Source organism: Carettochelys insculpta, chromosome 12 (assembly GCF_033958435.1).
Source record: "Carettochelys insculpta isolate YL-2023 chromosome 12, ASM3395843v1, whole genome shotgun sequence".
NCBI classification, from domain to species: Eukaryota; Metazoa; Chordata; order Testudines; family Carettochelyidae; genus Carettochelys; species Carettochelys insculpta.
Genome location: NC_134148.1, coordinates 18311908 through 18326813, shown reverse-complemented (window position 1 = coordinate 18326813; position 14906 = coordinate 18311908). Strand labels below are relative to the sequence as shown.

At 40.2% G+C, this 14906-nt stretch overlaps 1 protein-coding gene across 1 annotated transcript in view; it reads left to right on the top strand.

Moving 5' to 3' along the window:
• The window catches only part of MYZAP (myocardial zonula adherens protein), a 77725-nt gene that overhangs the window by 23902 nt on the left and 38917 nt on the right, over positions 1 to 14906 (top strand). Inside the window, exons 3-4 of the mRNA XM_075006831.1 lie at positions 7095 to 7253; positions 11640 to 11732. Of these exons, the coding sequence (XP_074862932.1) occupies positions 7095 to 7253; positions 11640 to 11732 (252 nt within the window). The remainder of the gene's footprint in view (positions 1 to 7094; positions 7254 to 11639; positions 11733 to 14906) is intronic.

The following is a 14906-nucleotide window of genomic DNA, read 5'->3' as shown; positions in this document are numbered from 1 at the left end:
ATTTTTCTTCTAATTTCATTGATCACTGTTCATATATGTATGCATAAAATATACATATGAATGAATAAAATTGGATTTATGTTCATCTGATATGATTGTGCAAAGAGGATGGATAGATAAATATGATGGCAAATGTATTGCCTATATAGGCAATTTCCTCCAATCAACCAGTTACAATTAAGTTGTTTAAACAGATGTGTTACAATGGTAGAAAACACTTCGCATGTCTGGAAATTGTGCGTGTTGGGTGTACTTATACTTTTTTTTTAAAAATGGGTACTTTATTAAAAAAGGTAAAGAAACGCTGGTCTACAGCTCTGATTGGAGCTCTTAGAGCAAGCACAGTGGTTGCATCAGCAGAATGCTTTCCATGTTGCAGGGCAGTAGGAACACTGAACAGACAACGGATAATTCCCAGGATCCCTTCCCACCACTATGTCAAAAACAGTGCCAAAGGGTTATAAAAATATCGTGGGGTGGCACTGGTTTGCAGTCTTATCTACCCATTATTGCTTTAATAAGAAGTGGTTTTGAGTTGCGCTAATATGACCTCACAATGTCTCTAACTATTTGTGGGTTCTCTGCACCACCTTTTGAATGACGCACAGTTTCTCTGGGATTGAATACCACTAGAATAGGCTCTGAGAAGCACTTTGAAATCTACTGATGACAAGCAGTAGGTAACTGCTAGGTACTGTTAAGCTACATTACGTGCAGGCCCACTGATCTGAGGGTGGAGCATAAGCAGTTGTCCCAGGGCCTGGAGCTCCAAAGAGGTCTGGTGCTCCCAGTCCCTTTTGAATTGCTGCCAGAGTGCTGCTCTGCATTACTGTGATAGATGTTGTGGTGGGGCATGCTACTGTCTGGGCGGTGCTAAGGGCTGATTGCCCTTGGTATCTCCTATTCCACTTATGCGCCTGCCCCTTCAGAGGTGTGGAGCCAGCCCTTCTCACACCTTGCCCTAGGGACTGCAGTGACTATTGGCCCTGCTGATTATATATTATAAAGTTAGTTATTGCATTTGTTGATCAGAGTATCACAATTAGATAAACCTATCATGCATTTATCTGAAGTTTTAAATTTTCTAAAATTCTTGAAAATGGTATAGAAGCATAGAAGTTTACTGGTGCATTCCTTTCGGTCTGTAATTCATATGAGCTGCATTTCTAGAAGTAGCACTTGCAGGGTATGAGGCACATTTTCCATATCCTTAATACATTTAAAAATATCTTGTATCATCTGCAAATGAGGCTGAACGTAATAGGAGTTTCAAGAACTTCAAAGTAATAGCAAGAAGAAAAATAATTTCTCATCACTGTGGAGCAATTTTGGCTGATGGAATAGGTATAGTAGAGATGCTATTCTTCTTTACAGGAAATGTGTCACCTAATCAACTCTGTGAACATTATCACTGCCTATATAATTTGTAATTTCTGTTGTAAACGAAAGGGAGACAGAAGTCTCTGTTGACAGCTATCTGAGTAGGAAGAACTAAAGAAACATATCTTTTAGTAGCTTCACCAGGGAAGTGACTTGTGTTGTTACAGGTAGTTAACAATTTGATATTGCTAAAATCTGTAAATTCTTTAACCCCCTTGCCTGTACATGAATCCATTGGTGTCGTAGCCGAACTATTGGTTCTCCAGCTGTGGCCCAATCAGCTCACACAGCTGCAGCCCACGTAACATTCTCCGAACCATATAGATAGTATTGGATGCAGCCCACAATAGTTGAGAACCACTGATCCAAACACACCATGCTGTGTGCTAATCATTAAATTAGATGGCCTTACTCTTTTTTAAAAAGGATGCATACAGCGCACTTTGTGATCTTGTTTAGGAGGAATGTGGAGTGAGAGGAAAGTCTAGAACATATATTCTGATTTTGAACTTGAATATTGCATGCGCACTGGGGAAAGCTCTCCTTCACACGTGTTTTGTGTTGTGCATGTAAATTAGCAAACATCACACCTGCACATAAAAAAGGAAGCAAAAAGCACTTACATTCCAAGAATTTTATTGTGTCTTATACTGGTTTTATGGTGGCTCAGCTTCATTCGTGACTGTTTAGTATGTGGGTGGAGACATAAACAGGACACCTGGTAATTAGCAGAAATTTTGCAACATCTGAGGTGCGTACATCTATTTTCAATAGTTCAAAAAACTGAATAATGACTCTCTGATTTTCTTTAGGATGTGCTAAGAGACATAACATGACATATTGTGTCTGTGCTGCTGCACGTCAAGTGAGAGCATGTCACTGGAAGCTGTTGTAGATCCATTTACATAGCATTTGCTACATGAGAATATAACACTTTTTCACTCCTAATTTACACTGCAGTGCAAACTCAGAAATCACTCAAAAACACCCCAGCGCAAGGCCAGATTCAGAGAGGGGCTGCAGGGGCTCTGGGCTGTAGCCGGTATAGACCCTGTATTTTGGGCCAGCCCTTCTGTGGGTAGTGGGAGGCAGCTCTGCAGATTTCCAGTCCATCCTCCTTGATGGAGCCATGTCCCCAAGGATGGAAGCCCTGCTACTTGAGCAGCAACACCCCTCCAGTAGGAGTAACTTGGCTCTTCCCTACCAATGGAACACCTCTGCCAGCCTTCCTTCTACTGGGTGCACATGGCTGCCTGGTGTAGGCTCCTTTGCCAGTGCCACGGATGGTTTAGTCCCTGGGGCTGAGACAGGTTAATCATGGAGGGAGGGGGGCAAGTTTGGTGCTGAGAGGGGTTGAGCCTGGGCATGGAGGGGTGGGTTTGGGGATGAGAGGAGTTAAGCCTGGGGATAGGGTTGGGTTGCAGGTTGGGGGGTAAAGCGTGGGAATAGGAAGGGGGCAGATTTGGGAGCTGTGGGCTGAGGCAGGTAAAGCCTGGAGACGGGGGGTGAGTTTGGGGGCTAAGGGGAGTAGAGGATGAATGTGAACATGCTTAAGAGCCTGTCCTCAGGTGCAGTGTTTTACTTGTCTGCAGTTGCTCTCCAGTCCAGAGGTGAAAGTAACTTAAACTTTCTAAAAGGAAGGTTAACATGTTCCCATATATGTTTATGTGTATTCTAATTCTTGATGTCAGATTTTTGTCCATTCATCGTTTGGCACAGAGGCTGTCCAGTTTGTCCAATGTGCATGGTAGAGGAGCATTGCTGACACATCAAAGCTCATGACCTAATGCATTTATTACTCTCTAAGGTGCCACAGGATTGCTTGTTACCTGTGAAGCTGCAGACTAACATGGCTTCCCCGTGAGTCAAAATAAGCCCGTAATTTCAAAGGAGCACTTAGCATGTTAGAAGAGTTTTTAAATAAAATTCAGCCCTTTTTCTATTGTGTCTGCCCAGGGAAGTGCACAGGGATGAGTGTGTGGCAATACCATGGCTCCAGAAACTGTCTCCTTTGTATTTCTCTAACAGATGTTGATGGTATTGAGCAGAAATGGGATTGGTTAGGCTGGTTCTTTGGATCTTGGCTTTTAAAAGCCACCAGCATTGATAGTTTTGCTTACTAGCTCAGCAGTTGTGTGCAGTGATCTAGCCAGTCCTGAACACTTTGAAGGCTCACATTGACTTTTAATATTCCTGAGAGATTGATCACTTGCCTCACCAAAGAGTGGTGGTGATTGCAATTTCCATCCTCAAGTCACTGAATACATAAGCATACAGGAAGGATCTACCCGTCTTGCTCCTCTTTGTATTGGAATGGGGAAGGGTGTGGCTGTGAATGTGTTAAATGGATTTTACTAGCTGTGAAGTCTCTGGTACTTCATGGGGTTGGCTTTGGAGAAAGGGCACCCTAGCGATTTGAGGGAAAGAGAGCAGGATAGGGAGGGTATGTGTGAAGGGGAACAAGATAAAAAGGGAGGAAAAAAAGATCAAATATTGACGAAACCTACAGACCAGATATAGGGAGAAGTGAGTGCTCAGAGAAAGCAAACTGGAAGAAGTGTGTAATATTGGGGCATGCTGATGGAATGACACGAGAGAAACCATTGCACTCAGGGAAATCCTCTCTTGTAAGGTAGTAAATGTTTATAGCAAGGATGTGAAAGTCAAGATAATCAGTAAGACAACAGAAAACAAGTTTTCATTCTCTTTGCCCTAGGTGTGAGGTTGAACTTCCCCAAGGAATTTTCCCCAGCTGCCTGCCAAGCAGTCGCTCCATTAGTCCTTCCCCTGCGTTGCAGTTGAAGTTAAGTGGGACGCTGAATTGGGATTCACTTTATACCCTGCTAAAATAGCTTTAAAAAGATAAACTTTACATGATAGCACTGCAAACTTCTTTGGGTGACGTATTGAGTGGACAGAAGGAGGGGAAAGGCTGGAGAAAAGTGTCAGAGAGACTCTAACACAGATAATGCTGTCAATTTATACCGTGTTGAACAATAGGAATACTGCCACAAATGGATCCTTGTCCTTAGGAATTCATGATATGAAGGAACTGCATAAACCAAAACAACACACTGGAAAGTACAGAACAAACACACAGTCATTTTCTTATTAGACCTGTAATACTTCTCAAACTAGGGGAATTTTTAAACTCTCTTGTAAGAGAGGAGAGAGGAAGTTTGGGATGCTGTTTCAAACCTACAGAACAGAGGCACAAACTTTGGAGCAGGTGGTGCTAACAAAAGGCCTGGTTAGAGAGGTGTAAGCAGTGGTTGTGTAATAAATATACTCACATGTCACAGGTACAGTTCCATTGTGCTGTAAATGTAAATCTGGTTGTATGTGTAGTGGGATGTACGTGTGGTTTTGTTGAATACATGTCTTGGTCAGTTTGAATCTACTAGATGTTTGTCAGAAAAATTCTTCTCAAGGTATTTTGCATAAATATGGCTATGTTTACACTAGCATTCCTATTTTGAAAGAGTCATGCAAATGAAGGAAATTGAACATGCAAATGAGGCACCGATTTACAATCTGGTGCTCATTTGCATATTCTTTCAAAAGAAGAAAAGGAGTGAAGTCGTGGCTTTTTTTTTTTTTTTAAGAACAAAACATTTTCACTTTTTCTGTTCAAAATGTAATTTCATATTAAGATCCTCTTTGTATTTAATTTTTAAAATAAGAATGTCAAAATTGATCAATTTTTTTTCTAACATATCTGTGTGCCAAACCTTTCTTTTTGGAACCACCAGCAAACTGAAAAAAAAACTCAAATGTCATTTGTGGAGCTCTAAGCAAAATCTCTGTGTTAATCATGTAAGCAAGATTTTTAAATAAGTTTTGTACCTCTTTGGAGAACCAGCAGAACTTTTGTTGCTGGAGCTCAACAAGTTCAGATAGCACAGTTCCGTTAAAATGATAGTGAACCAATTGTACAGCTTTGAAAACTGCAATTGCGAGACAGTAGCTGTTCCAAGGGTAATGTTCAGGTCCTTAGAAGTATATTACTTTCTAAAGTAATTTTGCCATAATTGAAATAATTATGGTCTTAAGTTTCTGGGAGGCAGAAATCATTCCTTAATGCAATAATACAAGTAATTATGTGGTGGAGTTGATGTGAAACTACCGAATGAATAGTACAGCCTAGGAAATTAAAAGTCTTGAGTTGTGTCCCACCCAGTTCCTGTAAAACGAGCTTCGTGTTTTCAACAAAGCAAATTGTTTCAAGTGATAGGGACAGCATTATGTGGTTATGTAGCTTTGATTTTCAGGATACAAAATTATGCCTGTGTTGTGTTTGCTTTTTTTTTTTTTTTCAAATAGCACGGAATTCTATGTTCACAGTTATGCTATGCCATGAATGTACGTTTGTGTAGTAAATGAAGTTGTTAATCCTGGTTTTTAGTAAGGTTGCCCAACATTTTCCTTTGTAAGATTCTTTATAGTTACTTACAAATTTGTGAAACTGTAACTATATGGGTTGAAATTTTCCATGCTGGGTGTTTGCCTCACTCTGATTTTACATAAGTAGGGCCATACAGGATCAGATCAATGGTCCATGTAGCCTAGTGATTTGTCTTCTGACAGTGGCCAGGTCCAGATGCTTCAGGACAGTTTTATCAAGTGATGCATCCCCCGTTGTCCAATCCCAACTTCTAGCAAGTTGGAGTTTTAGGGACATCTAAAGCATTGGGTTGTGTTCCTGATAATCTTGGCAAATAGCCATTTGATGCACCTGTACACCATGAACTTCTCATTCTTTTTTGAAACCTGTTGTACTTTTGGCTTTCACAATACTCTTTGGTAATAAGTTCCGCAGGATGACTGTTTTGTGTGAAGAAATACTTCCTGATGGTTGTTTTTAGACCTTCAGCCTATTAATTACAATAGGTGATCTCTGGCTCTTTATATTATGTGAAGGAGTACATCACATTTCCTTATTCACTTTCTCCACACTATTCATTGTTTGGTAGAACATAAGAACCTTGGCCACTCTCAAAAGAAAGGACAATGGGGTTAGATGGCCCTTTGGTCTGACCCTGTGTAGTGGCTGTTATGATCCTGTTGTAAATAGATACATCCAAAGCAGACTGTGAAGTGTTACAAAAGGATCTCACAAAACTGGGCGATGGGGCAACAAAATGGCTGAGGAAATTTAATGTTAATAAATGCAAAATTATACACATTAGAAAACATCTTAACTATATGTACAAAATTATGGGTTCTAAATTAGCTTTTATGACTCAGGAAAGAGATTTTGGAATCTTTGCTCTCTGGAAGCATCTACTCAATTACAGATTCAGTCAAAAAAGCTAACAATGTTTGGAACCATTAGGAACTCACAGATAGAAAATGCCATGATGTCACTTTGTAAATCCATGGTACGCTCACATCTTGAACAGTGCATGCAGTTCTGGACACTATGTCAAACAAGATATGTTAGAATTGGGAAAAGTAAGGAGAAGGGCGACAAAAGTGATTTGGGGTCTGGAACATCTTCCATATGAAGTTAGTCTTATATTGTCTGTATACTTTGCCATCTCAGTGTTTTACCATCTATTCCAGATCATTTATGTTTATGTTGAACAGGGCTGTTGGAGAGTTTCTAAATCCTTCTGTGCTAGTCTGTAGCATTCTCCTTTTTGCTTTTATGAAATTTTTTTGTGTTTACTATTATTTAGGGTAAATGAAATGTTTTTGTTGTTGTTTTTAAGCAACCCTACCATGTACCGAATGGAATGTCTATAAGAAAGTTCTCAGATGGTATGGTGTATGGAGTTGTGCACAGGACTGACAATAACCATAAGAAAGAAATGGTGGTTTATGGGTGGTCAGCTCACCAGCTGAAAGAAGAGATGAATTACATTAAGGAGGTGAGTTATATTTTTTTATTGTAAAGGATGTTCTCAAATATCCTTTCTCTAATGTTATTTATGTACAGCTGCAGGTGTTCATGGATGGTTGCCAGACAGGCTTACTCTGGGGCTGGAACTGAGAAACCTCTGGAGTTAACAGTTTGAGTCTTTACAGCTGCACCAAACCCCCTGTATTCTGTATTAGGGAAATGTAACAGACTGATCTGTGGTGGGTTGGGCACAAAGGGGATATCTAATGCACAGACTGACGAGCATTACATTCCTGATTCTGTTCAGCAAGAAAGCTGTCAAACAAGCCTTAGGGGCCCTGTTCCAAAGCTCTAATAATCCTGAAATCAAATTCAGAGGGAAAATTTTAGCAGCACTTGGAAGACTGATCAAGCCCCTCGTGATGGGGATTCCAGAGGAAATAAAAAGGGAAATAAGGGCAACCCAGGAAACTACAGACCAGTCAACTTAACTTCAGTGCCAGGAAGAATAATGGAGCAAATAATTAAGGAATCCATCTGCAAACATCTGGAAGATAAGGTGATAAGTAACAGTCAGCATGGATTGGTCAGAAGCAAATCATGCCAAAACAACTCGATTGCTTTCTTTGATAGGATGACAAGCCTTATGAATAAGGGGGAAGTGGTAGGCATCATCTACCAAGACTTTAGTAAAATATTTGATGCACTGTTGCATGACCTTCTTATAAATAATAAAGGGAAATACAATTTAAATGGGTTACTATAAGGTAAGTGCATAATTGGTTGGATCCCTGTTCTCAGATAGGTCACTAAAAGGTTGTTACAAGGAGGAGGGAGAAAAATTATTTTCCTTAACCTCTGAGGACGAGAAGCAATGGGCTTAAACTGCAGTAAAGGAGGTTTAGGTTGGACATTAGGAAAAGCTTCCTAACTGTCAAGGTTGTTAAACATTGGAATAAACTACCTATTGAGTTGGTGGAATCTCCATCATTGGAGACATTTAAGGGCAGGTTAGATACACATCTGTCAGGGATGATCTAAATGGTGCTTGACCCTGCTATAAGTCCTGGGGCCTGGACTCGATGTCTCCAGGTCCCTTCCATTTCTGGTATTTTATGGCTGTGTCTACACTAGCTCCCGACTTTGAAGGGCGCATGGTAAGTAAGGTGACGGAAGATTATTAATGAAGTGTTGCAGTGCATATGCTGCACTTCATTAAGCTAATCCTCCACCGGGGCAACTTTGAAGTGTTAAACTTCGAAGCACCAGCTTGTGTGTAGCCGTGGCTAACCCAGCAGTACTTCAAAGTGCCTGGGCTACTTTGAAGTCCCTTTATTCCTCCAAATTTAAGCAGGTGTAATAATGTTGATTTCCATATATCTGCTTGTTTTTGTGTACGTGCATTTACAGACCGTTTCATCTCACAGTAACAGACCATTTTCTGATTGTCAAGGATCATTGATCTTTTTCACCAAGTGGCTTCTTGTAGTTGAGGAAACTTGCCCTCTTGTATAGTCATTTACACCAGTGAAAAATGAGTGAACAGCAGCTATCAAATGCTCTCGTTCTGACTGGCGTCAATAGCTACGTGGGGAACATGGCAGTTGCAACTCTGGCCTACAGATGAGCACAGCTGATCCCTTATCTGCCCACTGTTTTGGTATTTAGTGCAGCAGTGTCCAGTAGGAATTCAAAGATTGCCACACTTTCGGTTCTCATCTTTCCATATTTGCCTCATTTGCCCCCCATCTAAATAAATGCCGTCCCCCGAGCCAGGCACCCCCAGCTCTCCCATTTTAATTCAGTGATGGTGACTCACTGTCGCCACTGGGGCTACTGCTGGAGCTGCTACTGCCACCAGGCATGTCAGACCCCTCCCATCCAGTCCCAGGGTCATTTTGTCGAACCTATTGAAATATGGTACAGGTCGATCCTCTCTAGTCTGGCACTCTCTGACTGTTGCTGAACTAGGGAATTTGTTGACCTGCAGGAAGTCAATGTTGTCTAGTAGCATTACCAACACTTCCACTGCCTTTTGGGCTCTTACAAGACATTTAAGGGTGAATTAGAGCTAAATAATACCATAGAACACTGAGAGCCAGGACTGGTGGCGGGAAACAACCTTTATGGGACTGCAAGAAACTTGGCCACACCCATGATAAGTGGCCATCTGGCTAACTAAAATCATGCCAGACCATGGATGTTGCCAGACTAGAGGTTCAACTTGTAGCATGTAAGCACACATTTATTATTTGGATCAAAACCTTAGATCTAAGCAACTGTTAGAATGCAGTATGTGTCCTCCAATCAAAAGAGTGGCAGCAGTTTTGTCCAAACAAATTCTCAAAAACTTCCACAGGGACACCTCTCTCTCTAATTCAGCCTGTTTAACAGTGAAATTTCAGTTTGGACTAATGCAGTGTGCTAGTCCATAGTGATGACGTTTGTAAATCCAGTTCTGGTATGAATTAAAAAGCAAAACTGACAAGAACAAATGTTTAGTTTTTGATTCTGATTGTGCAATGTAGAGCCTGGGGAGAGGTGTGATCTTCTCTCTTTCCCACCACTTAAAGCTGCCTTCAACTAAGCCAATTCATAAGCTTTGCACTTCCCTGCTCCCTGATGACTTGCATCTTTGCAGCACAACAAAGCTGTTAAATCATTTCATATATTCAGAAAAGGTGATGTTTGGAAGACTGGGCTGCAAGAAATCTGATGAGGTTCAATAAGGACAAGTGCAGAGTCCTGCACTTGGACTGGAAGAATCCCAAGCATTGTTATAGGCTGGGGTCCGACTGGCTCAATAGTAGCTTTGCAGAAAAGGGCCTGGGAGTTGTAGTGGATGAGAAGATGGACGTGAGTCAACAGTGTGCTGTTTTAGCCAAGAAAGCTAATGGCATTTTAGGTTGCATCAAGAGGAGCATTGCCAGTAGATCCAGAGAAGTGATTATATTACTCTTTATTCGGCTTTGGGGAGGCTGCATCTGGAGTACTGTGTCCAGTTCTGGGCCCCCAATTATAGGAAGGATGTGGATACACTGGAGAGGGTCCAGCAGAGGGTGACCAAAATAATTAGGGGGCTGGAGCATATGACTTCTGAAGAAAGGTTGAGGAAATTGGGACTGTTTAGTCTGCAGAAGAGAAGACTGAGGGGCGACTTGATTACAGCCTTCAGCTTACTGAAGGGAGGCTGCAAAGAGGCTGGAGAGAAGCTGTTCACAGTGGTCACGGATGGCAGAACATGGAACAATGGTCTTAAGTTGCGGTTGGAAAGGTCCAGGTTGAACATTAGGAAAAACTTTTTCACTAGGAGGGTGGTGAAGCATTGGAATGGTCTACCAAGGGAAGTAGTGGAGTCTCCATGCCTGGAGGTGTTTAAGTCTCGGCTCGACAAAGCCCTGGTGGGGCTGATCTGATGGGTTTGGTCCTCCTTAGAGCAGGGGGCTGGACTCGATGGCTTTTTTAGGTCTCTTCCAGCTCTATTGTTCTATGATTTAATTTTAAAATAGATCTAAAAATATTTGGACAAATTGTAGCTCCTTGGGTAGGTGCACTAGCGTGGTATGCGGAATGCAGCAGTTAATAACTCAACTGAGTTATTTCTTGAGTACAAGGGATGGTGAAGGAGCAGGGACGGAACTACGGCATTGGATGCTGTCAGCTATGCACATCCCAAAGGGGACATGACTAGACGGTATGGGGAATGACCACATGCCTGTTCCTAGTGCTGTCTGTAGCAAACACCTCTTTCTAAGAGAGCACCCCCTTAGCCCTGAAGCATTATTACATAAATATATGTGAATACAGCTGCCTCTCAGAGCCTCCTGACCTTAGTCTAGTTGTGCATAGGTCTTGCTACAGTCACTATTGTACTGTATTTAATCAGTCTCTGTTGAAATGGGTGACCTCTAACTATGTGTTTTGAAAGGTAGCATACTAATGAACATTTATGTTTAGATGTGTCCTTTGTAAACATTAATTAATCTTGAGCTAGGAAGTTGATTCTGTTCGTTTGAGTACTGTAACTAACTCAATTTTGTTTCCAGTGTGAAAAAATATGTAGGAAATAACAATTTATACTTGCCATTATTTTTAATTACATTAATTTTTTTTTTTGCATTAAGATCAAATTGGTGAATAGCCTAGTTTTTGGAATCTAGTGGTGGAATTATGTTTCAAAATTCATGATTTAAAAAGTCAAATTAACCCTTGGCTCTATTGGTGGTATCTTGGATACATATGCCAGAGAAATAACAAAATATCATAGATGTCATAGTGTGCGAGTGTCAACTTAGCAAAGGTGATCACTATAGGTGATCTTGGTCTTTGGAGCACATCACTGTCTGGTGTCTAATCTAAATTATATTTGTAATGAAGGCTGAATAACAAAAGATTATAATTCATCTGACTATAGGTGAGAGCAACTTTGGAAAAAGTAAGAGAGAAAATGTATGGAGAGTATGGTGAAATGAAACAGAAAATACAGCAACTTACAAATGAATTGACAGTAAGTTCACATTTATTTATAATGATGATATAAGAGGTGAACCAAACAAGGTTTATGTATAAATATTTTTATGAAAGACAGCATGTGGCAGGAAACTGATATTGTTTTAGTGCCATTTAAGTTAATTATATTTCATGTTGTGAGTACTTTGCATTTTTCAAGAAAATAAAAACAAGGGTACAAGCTTTTTCTGTCTGGGTAAATCAGCATTAGAAAGTCAAGGAGGGTAAGGTAAATCTTTTATTAGACCAACTTCTGTTGGTGAGAGAGAAGTTTTGGGCTGATGCTGAACTCTTCTTCAGGTCTGGTCATGTAAAGGAGCAGGAAAGGACCCACTTGAGTGTGTACATTTTGTAAATAAATACTGCTCTTGATGACATTATCTGTGTGATTATGTGAATACTGACTGAAGGATTGAGTTTATCATAGAAAGCTGCTGTCCTGTGGGCTGAAAAATTAACTGTGGGTTATACAAGAATCTGATGTCTGTTGCTTACTCTTTAAATTCCAGGCTTTGTAACTTACTGCAATCTTTAAATATATTTGATTGCCCTAAAAGTGAACTTCAGTTTTCTGTTGAAGCATCTCCATATATTAGCTCATGGTGACGCTCTCAATTAGAAGCTCTACTCCAGCAATAACAGTGACAGGTGTCAGGGGAACATTGTTCCTTTCCCCCTGCCCACCTCACGTGGACTTTTAAATTTGTCCTTACCTGAATCCATGCAAAAGATCTTTAGTTCAAAAAACTGGTTGTTTCAAAAATTAAACTATATATACCAATTGTAACATTACTTTCTATGGCCCTGATTTCAAAAAGCCTTGCTAATGAGGCTAGCATATGTTTAACTAACCACTGTACTTAACTAAGTTATGTTAGTGGGTCTTAAATATGTTCTATAATGCTATTCTGATAGTCTTTATCCTGGAGTGTACTTCATGGTCTCTGTAGTTTTGGAATCAAACTTAAAAATTTCAAGGAAAAAATCATCATTCCTTAGCATGCTGTTGCACCACTTCTCAATAATTAGCACTGCCTGAAAATATGAATACTGGCTTCTGTTTTGCTTAATCTTTTTTTCCATTAGTTTTTGTGTCCTGAACCATCTCACCTTGAAGCCAATGGGAGTTTCTGCTTTGATCTCAGAGATCAGGATTTGGCCTGAAATATGGGAGAAATGTAAATGTTTCTGGGAAATATTATTGGGTGAATTTATTTATTCATTTGGACTTCCACAATAATATAATGGGCTGTCCAAGGCACTCTTGGTGCACATGGTTTTTGTCTTTGCAAAATATGCCAGATGTGCTATAGAATTTTCTCCACATTGTGCTGAGTTTCCTCCCATCTAGTGAATGGTAATAGGATAATTTCTCAGGCAATGCTAGCTTCTGAATATAGCACAATGCCATAAATTGGGTAGTTAGGAAAGGCAGTAATATATCATTCTTTTGAGCTCATGTGATGCTGGTTCAATCAAATGAATTATTAAGGGAATTTCAAGGGAAATACATATTGATAATTAAGTATATGGTCTGGTATCTTTTCAATTTCTACTTCTGGGTGTTTAACTTCCATCTCACGTTCCTATATTATTCCTAAGCCTCCTTTCCTTCCTGTCTTATCTGTTTCTTTTAACAGCTGCTCCATCTTCCCAGGTACCCAGGCTCTTGTACTTGCAAAATTGTAGAATCCTTTTTAAATTTCTGCTCCTATCACCTCTGGGCCTTTGCTATAAATACTATAGCATCTTCAAAAACTGCCCCTCTCACTTATCCCTGTTGCTAAAGCTCTTGCCTGTGCACAAGTGAAACCCTGACCTTGGTTACTTGTGTCTTTTTTTTTTAGGTCCACCCCATCTCACCTCTTTTCAGCAATCTGTCCAGAACTGTCTTTCTCTGATCACTTTTTACGTGTGCATACACCTCTGCCAAGTGAGCCTTGAGCACTGGCTTCTATTGTATGCTCTGGCCCAGCTGGTGCATGGTTTGTCTAGTAAATGCTAGTAGGTAAATACTTCTGAAGGTTGGTGTACAGTGCTTGTGTATTTTTTATATATATATTGACGTTGCTGGCTTGTGTGCATTATAATCATAATTCATAATCATTGATACTGTTTGGTCTGTGGTGTCTTCCTTTTGAGTTCTTAGACACCACATGGTTGGTTGGTTTTGCTTTTCATCTGTATCTCATATATATCTGAAAGGTTCAAACACAGTAAATATTTGTCCCCACTGCTCACTCTCACATTTAAACTCATGCTTCTTATCTTCAAAGCTTTCTATTTGTTTCCCTGTGTTCCTGATCTCATTTCCTCCTACACCATGTTGTGCTCCTTGCACTCCACCCGAATCTCTCCTTAAGCTGCTCCATTTCTTCCCTCCACCCACTGCTTACTGTGTGTCCTATTTCACTCCATTTCATGTGCCTAAAGCAGCTTTTCCTATAAACAACTGCCAAGTGTCCTCCCATTCTTACCCTGTCCTGTTCTGCGCTCGAGACTGCAGACAACTAATAAATGGCTGTTTTATGTGCATGTTTGGTTCATGTACTGTTTGCAACAAGGATTTTGTCACTTTTGGGGGTCTGTGTATTTTACAGTACTCTTAGGTATTGGTAAATTTTCACATGCTATTTAAATAACAATAAATGAATGAGTGCCGCTTTCCCTGCATTTTCCAGTATTTGCAATTCTGATGTTTAATGCAGAACCGCAGTTTCTAGAGATGCACGATATTTTTTTATAAACCAAAATATTTTCTTTTTGAAAACTAACAAAATTTAAAAGTAAACAAAGTATCTCTTCAAGGTAAGACAAACTGTGCAAGAGTTCTTCCTGGGTGAAACTTGCCTTGGTGCCCAGAGTCAGTAGAAGGCCTGTGCATTGCACGAGTCCTACTTAAGCACCAAAATAAGTGAAATCTGTCTGCACAAGAATGAATTTTTTTCTACCAGGCTTAACTAGAAAGACCTTTTCTTAAGACCACAAGAGGCAGAGCCTGAGTCCTTGTTGTGGGTAAGGTGCCTGATGGCCCACATTGTGAGAAGACATTGGAAAAAACTACTTTTGTAGCATAGCTTGCTTCCAAGGGCAGAATTAAAGCTTTTAAAATGAACTTTTGGGCAATGCAGGTTTTCCAATAAAGTTTATTTTAAGATTCAAACTCCTCTTA